This window comes from Impatiens glandulifera, chromosome 1, assembly GCF_907164915.1.
Source record: "Impatiens glandulifera chromosome 1, dImpGla2.1, whole genome shotgun sequence".
Lineage (NCBI taxonomy): Eukaryota > Viridiplantae > Streptophyta > Magnoliopsida > Ericales > Balsaminaceae > Impatiens > Impatiens glandulifera.
The window spans coordinates 162,062,389-162,068,666 of record NC_061862.1 but is presented as its reverse complement, the minus strand read 5'-3'; the positions used below and the strand labels follow the sequence as shown (position 1 = coordinate 162,068,666).

The window sequence follows — 6,278 nt, the reverse complement described above, 5'->3', positions numbered from 1 at the left end:
ATGGTGTTTTTCTTATTCATTATTATTATTATTAATAAACCAAATTAAAAGGGACCACCGCGAATATAACCAGCTTTACATGTAAGGAGCAATCAAAGTTATTTTAACTGTGATTTGTCAAGCTCCTTCCTTTTTATTATATCCTTGATTTATTTACAAGCTTCCAATACAAAAATAAATAAATAATAATAATAGAGGATAAAAGGATGCAGCCAATGAGCATGAGGCCATAACTTTCCCACCTTCCCCCAAGCAACCCCCCATGTATTAAAAAATAAATAAAAATATCTTCTTTCCGAACCTTAGCCTTATTTGAAGATGAATGATCCAATTATTAATTAAGTGGAGAGAAAATAATAACAATGGCGGGGGGCATGGCGGCGGCTCGTCTTCCTTTTTTCTTCTTCGTCTTCTTCTTCTTTTATCTAATCTTGGGCGTTTATTCCGATCCTCCCGAATATGATCAGTATCACACTTTCATCGTTCATATCTCGAGATCTCACAAGCCAGCCCTTTTCCGGTCTCATAACCGCTGGTACTCCTCCCTTCTGGGCTCTCTATCATCTCCGTCTGACCCCTCTAACATTCTCTACACTTATCAAAAAGCCGTCAATGGCTTCTCCGTCCGCCTCACCCACCACCAGGCATCCGACCTCCGCCTTCTCCCTGGCGTCCTTTCTGTCCTCCCCGACCAACCCCGACAGATCCACACAACCCGCACCCCTCACTTCCTCGGCCTTACAGACGACTTTGGCATCTGGCCAGGCTCAGATTACGCCGACGATGTCATCATCGGCGTCCTTGATACCGGCATCTGGCCCGAACGCCCCAGTTTCTCCGACCAAGGCCTCTCTCCAGTTCCGCCTGGCTGGAAAGGCATTTGCGCAAACACATCCAACTTCCCTTCCTCCACCTGCAATCGCAAAATCATTGGCGCCAGAGCCTACTTTTTTGGCTACGAATCGGCGCTAGGTAAGTCCATGGATGAAACTACAGAACCCAAATCCCCAAGAGACACCGAAGGCCATGGAACCCACACGGCTTCCACGGCCGCCGGATCCATCGTTTCCAACGCGGGCTTCTTCGATTACGCCAGAGGCGAAGCCAGAGGAATGGCATCAAAGGCCAGAATTGCCGTCTACAAGATCTGCTGGAGTTTAGGCTGTTTTGATTCAGATATTCTCGCCGCCATGGATCAAGCGATCCAAGATGGTGTTCACGTGATTTCTCTCTCCGTAGGTGCCAACGGCTATGCTCCGCAATACGACCACGACTCAATTGCAATCGGCGCCTTTGGCGCCGCCACCCACGGCGTTGTCGTCTCCTGCTCTGCCGGAAACTCGGGTCCCGGTCCTTCAACGGCAGTGAACATCGCACCTTGGATACTCACAGTGGGCGCTTCGACGTTAGATCGGGAATTTCCAGCCGATGTAATTCTAGGCGACGGGAGAATCTTAGGCGGCGTTTCCCTCTACTCGGGCGAACAGCTCGGAGATGAGAAGCTTCCATTGGTGTACGGTGGCGATTGCGGAGACCGATATTGTTACTCCGGAAGACTAGATTCCTCTAAAGTGGCTGGGAAAATGGTGGTCTGCGATCGTGGAGGCAACGCGAGAGTTGCGAAAGGAGCAGCCGTAAAATCGGCCGGCGGTGTGGGGATGATTCTGGCGAACACGGAGGACAGCGGGGAAGAACTGTTATCCGATTCTCATCTGATACCGGCGACTATGGTAGGTCAGATAGCCGGGGATAAGATCAGGAATTACACGAAATACGATGCCCAGCCGACGGCGACAATTGTGTTCAAAGGTACGGTGATCGGGAAGTCACCGGCAGCGCCGAAAGTGGCCTCGTTTTCGAGCCGAGGACCGAACCACCTGAGTGGAGAGATTCTGAAACCAGACGTGATAGCCCCGGGTGTGAACATCTTGGCTGGGTGGACGGGAAATGTTGGACCGACGGACCTGGATATCGATCCAAGGAGGGTGGAATTCAATATAATATCAGGGACGTCGATGTCGTGTCCTCACGTGAGTGGCCTAGCTGCGCTGCTGCGGAAGGCGTACCCGCAGTGGAGCCCAGCTGCGATAAAGTCGGCGTTGATGACGACAGCATATAACCTGGACAACTCTGGGAAGAAGATGACAGACCTGGCGACAGGAGAAGCGTCAACGCCGTTTGTCCACGGGGCGGGGCACGTAGATCCGAATGGAGCGCTAGATCCGGGTTTGGTGTACGATATATCGGCGAGCGAGTACATATGGTTCTTATGCTCAATCGGATACGACGCAAAAAGAATAGCTGTTTTCACTCGTGGGAATGTGTCGACGGTGGATGGTGATGATTATTGCGGAGGAAGAGAGGGCAGGTTAGATAGGGCCGGGGATCTGAACTATCCATCCTTCTCAGTGGTATTTGATACTGATCATGATCAAGATGAAGAAATTAAATACAAAAGGGTGGTTAAGAATGTAGCAGCAGCAGCAGCAGATGCAGTATACGAGGTAAGTGTGAATTCTCCACCGTGGGTTGAAGTGAATGTGTCGCCCACGAAGCTGGTGTTCACCGAAGATAATAGGGATGCGGTCTATGAAATCACTTTCAAAAGTAAAAGAGGAAGAAATGTCCTTGCTTCTTCTTCTTCTTATAAGTCATTCGGGTCTGTGGAGTGGAGCGATGGATCCGGCCATAGGGTTAGGAGCCCAATCGCTGTAGTTTGGAATACTCATGAATCATCATCATCATCATCCTCTGTAGCTTACATGTAACTTGTAATTTATAAGCTTTCTTGAGAAAGAAAATAAGGATATGATGATTCATGATTTATTGGGAGTCAAGAAAGAAGAAGCGAGACTTGTTAGGGCTAAATTGAAGAAGCTTCTTCCCCGCCTGTAATAATAATAATAATAATAATTTATTCTGTATATTATTATTATTTTGTTTTCGTTGTGTTGTTCTATGCAGCTTTTACACTTTCTTGCTAAGGCTTGTGTGAAATTCGAATTACAAATTCAAAATAAGTATAATAATCCTAAATGTCAAGGGTAATCATAATAATAATATGTAGACAAAATGAATACTCCCTCACCCTCCTCTTCTTCTTCTTTTTCCAAATTTGCATATAAATAATGACTATTAACCAAACAAAGTTGTTGTTGTTTTTAAGTCCAATTCCGACCCCATAGGTGTCATACGGACCCACCCACCCACCCTGCAAGTGATCTTTGGACAAGGCCTAAGGGCCAGGCATTCTAACTTTCATTATAATCTCAACAAACAAACAAACTGAATATATAATTTTTTATTTTAATGGATAATATTAATATGACCATTTTCTTAGCCTTCACTGTTCTTTTAGGAACTACTTTTATCTTACTAAGTTAAGTATATATATATATATAATTATTATATTATTCACAATATTAATTCTTACCCAATTTTATTACCATCTAATTAACTTGGATTCCAAGAAGAGAGATGAATATACAGGGGCGGCACCAGATTTCATTATTAAACAAACTTACTTGTTCACATAAAAAAAAAAGAGTTGTTAAAATTGCAAAAGAATAATACCATGTGGAAGATGACGCTTTTAATTAAGTATGTATATATATATATATATATGATGATTGGGATTCCATATTAATATAAGAAGAGTAGAAGACATAGACAGAATTACTTTGAAGTTTGAAGCATTTTGATGCATGCTATAGTCCGTCCAAATACAAGTCAACTCTTTCTCTCTCTCTCTCTGTTTCTCTCTTGAATAGAAAGAAATGGAGATCAGCTACTGGAATCGAAAAGCGGCACCTTCTACTTCTTCTTCTTCTACCAGTTCTGTGGCGGCGGCGGGGGGCACAAGATTCCGGTGGGTTTTTCGTCCTCGTCGTCGTCGAGTGATGCCGACGGTGAGGTTAGGAGATGGGAAACCGAGCCGTGGGGGCAGAAGATTGTTGTTGATCATCCGAGTTGTACGAAGGGCGAGGGTGAGGTGGGAGAAGTTGAAGAAATCGTCGGTCCTAAAGAAGTTGAAGGAGTTATACCGGTCCCTCATACGTGACGTGCTGGACTCCGGCGCCACCATCGACGCTTTTCATCACAGACTTCTACTAGAGACCTCCTTCACCGCCCTTCCCCTCATGCCCATCACCTTCAACAGCTTTCCGGTTGCACATAATTCTATCTAATCTCTCTCTATATATTATATTATTATGGACTCCACCGTATCTGATCAGATCACATCACCCCCCACCCCCTTTTTCTATACATGCATATTCAAGATCTAAAATAATAATAATATCCATGCTAACTAGCTAGCTGCTTGTTAATTTCTTTTTTAATCAATTACTTTATATTAATTGCTTATAATTATGTCATACACAATATTACATAATTGATTATAATTTTATTTTGTTATTTATCTTGAAGTTTGAGTTAACTTATTTGATTTTCTTTTTAGATCTTGTGAGTTCTATGCTACGGAAGAATATAAAATGTTTCACTTAAAAAATAAATAAATAAAATCGAGCAGGAAGGAATCAATCAAAATCTGTTTAAGTATTAGAGAGAAGATCATGAAGATGAGTGGGCCAGATCTCTAAGATCACCGATGAGTCAGAAGATAGCTAGCTGGCTAGTCTTGTTATAATAATTAATTGTATTATTGTTTTGTTGGCTTTTATAATCAATCATGTCTCATGTATGTTGCTTTTCTAAGCAATATAAATAATTGCAGTGTGTATTGTTTCAATATATACATGATTTTAATTGTAATCTTAATTTGTAGACAATCCGAGAATATTAAATTACATAGTTATCCTTTTTCTTTTTTTAAACTAATTTCTTAATACATACAATTTTTTTTTTAAAAATATATATATGTTTTCTTTCTTCAGAAAATTATATTCATATTTTTCCAAAGAGCAAAAACAAATTGAACTTGTTCTAAAATTGAACATGACTGGGCCAGTAAACGAGTAAACCCAAATTATACAGAAGAAATATGTGCCTGCAGCAATCCAATGTTGGAGAAATCGAATAATAGCACCTGTTTAGCAATTCAGAAATAAACAAGCTACAACAAGGCCTAACAATTCTTTTTCCCTTTTGTGTAATCAAATAGGCAGCCAAAACAATTGAGCATCAAACAATCAAAGAAACAGAGAGCAGGACACCAAGATTTTACGTGGAAAACCCAAATTAGGTAAAAACCACGGGACACTTCGGCCACTTAAATCATCAACTATATCAAATGGGTATACAATGTAGTTCAACACAAGCCTAGAGGTAATCTAACAAAAGTTATCAATTGACCTCATCCTAACTTGTCATTCACATACATTATCATCATCATTAAAGATGGCTAACCAAATGGAGAAGAGATAAAGGAAATCAGAAGAAGAACCTGCTGCTTCAATGGAGGAATTGCTGGAAGAGAGAGAGAAAAACCAATCTAAAAACTGCTGTGTTTTTTTTTCCTTAATTAAATATGCCCTAATGGGCTTTATTAATTTGTCAGGCCCAGCTGCCAAATGATCTGACCCAACAAATCTCCCCCGTCAGCACAACTTTGCGGGCTCCAATAAACCCGCTTTCTCCCGACAATCTTCAAACTTGTCCTTAGGCAAGGATTTCGTAAACATATCAGCACCATTCTCACTTGTATGAATCTTCTCCAAGTTCAGTTCTTTTGCCTCAAGCACATCACGTATCCAATGATATCTCACGTCGATGTGTTTGGATCTCGAATGAAAAGCTGAATTCTTTGAGAGATGAATGGCACTTTGACTGTCGCAAAACAAAGTAAACTTCTCTTGCTTTTGACCCAACTCTTGTAGGACTTCTTCATCAATAATACCTCTTTACATGCCTCGGTAGCTGCAATATACTCAGCTTCTGTAGTAGACAAAGCAACACACTTTTGTAACCTTGATTGCCACGAAACAGAACCGCCTGCAAAGGTAACCAAAAAACCTGATACAGATTTTCTTGAATCAACATCACCCGCCATATCAGAATCTGTAAAGCCTTCCAAAATAGGAGTATCACTTCCGAAACATAAACGTGCTTTCGAAGAGCCTCGAAGATATCTGAGAATCCACTTAACAGCCAACCAATGTTCTTCTCCTGGGTTGGAGAGATACCGACTAACAACACCAACTGCGTGTGCTATGTCCGGTCTTGTACATACCATGGCATACATAAGACTACCAACTGCAGAGGCATAAGGTACATTCTTCATTTCATCTTTATCTTTCTCACTTGTAGGACATTGTTTA

General features: G+C 41.8%; 2 protein-coding genes across 2 annotated transcripts; both read left to right on the top strand.

The window, feature by feature from the left end:
- Positions 1–283: 283 nt before the first annotated feature.
- On the top strand, positions 284–2,785 carry LOC124920562 (subtilisin-like protease SBT1.4). Its single transcript, XM_047461068.1, has one exon. It carries the CDS (start codon positions 363–365, stop codon positions 2,766–2,768), a length of 2,406 nt encoding a protein of 801 aa, XP_047317024.1. The 5' UTR covers positions 284–362; the 3' UTR covers positions 2,769–2,785.
- Positions 2,786–3,776: 991 nt separating this feature from the next.
- LOC124914153 lies at positions 3,777–4,187 on the top strand. The gene has a single exon (XM_047454647.1). It carries the CDS (start codon positions 3,777–3,779, stop codon positions 4,185–4,187), a length of 411 nt encoding a protein of 136 aa, XP_047310603.1.
- Positions 4,188–6,278: the final 2,091 nt, after the last annotated feature.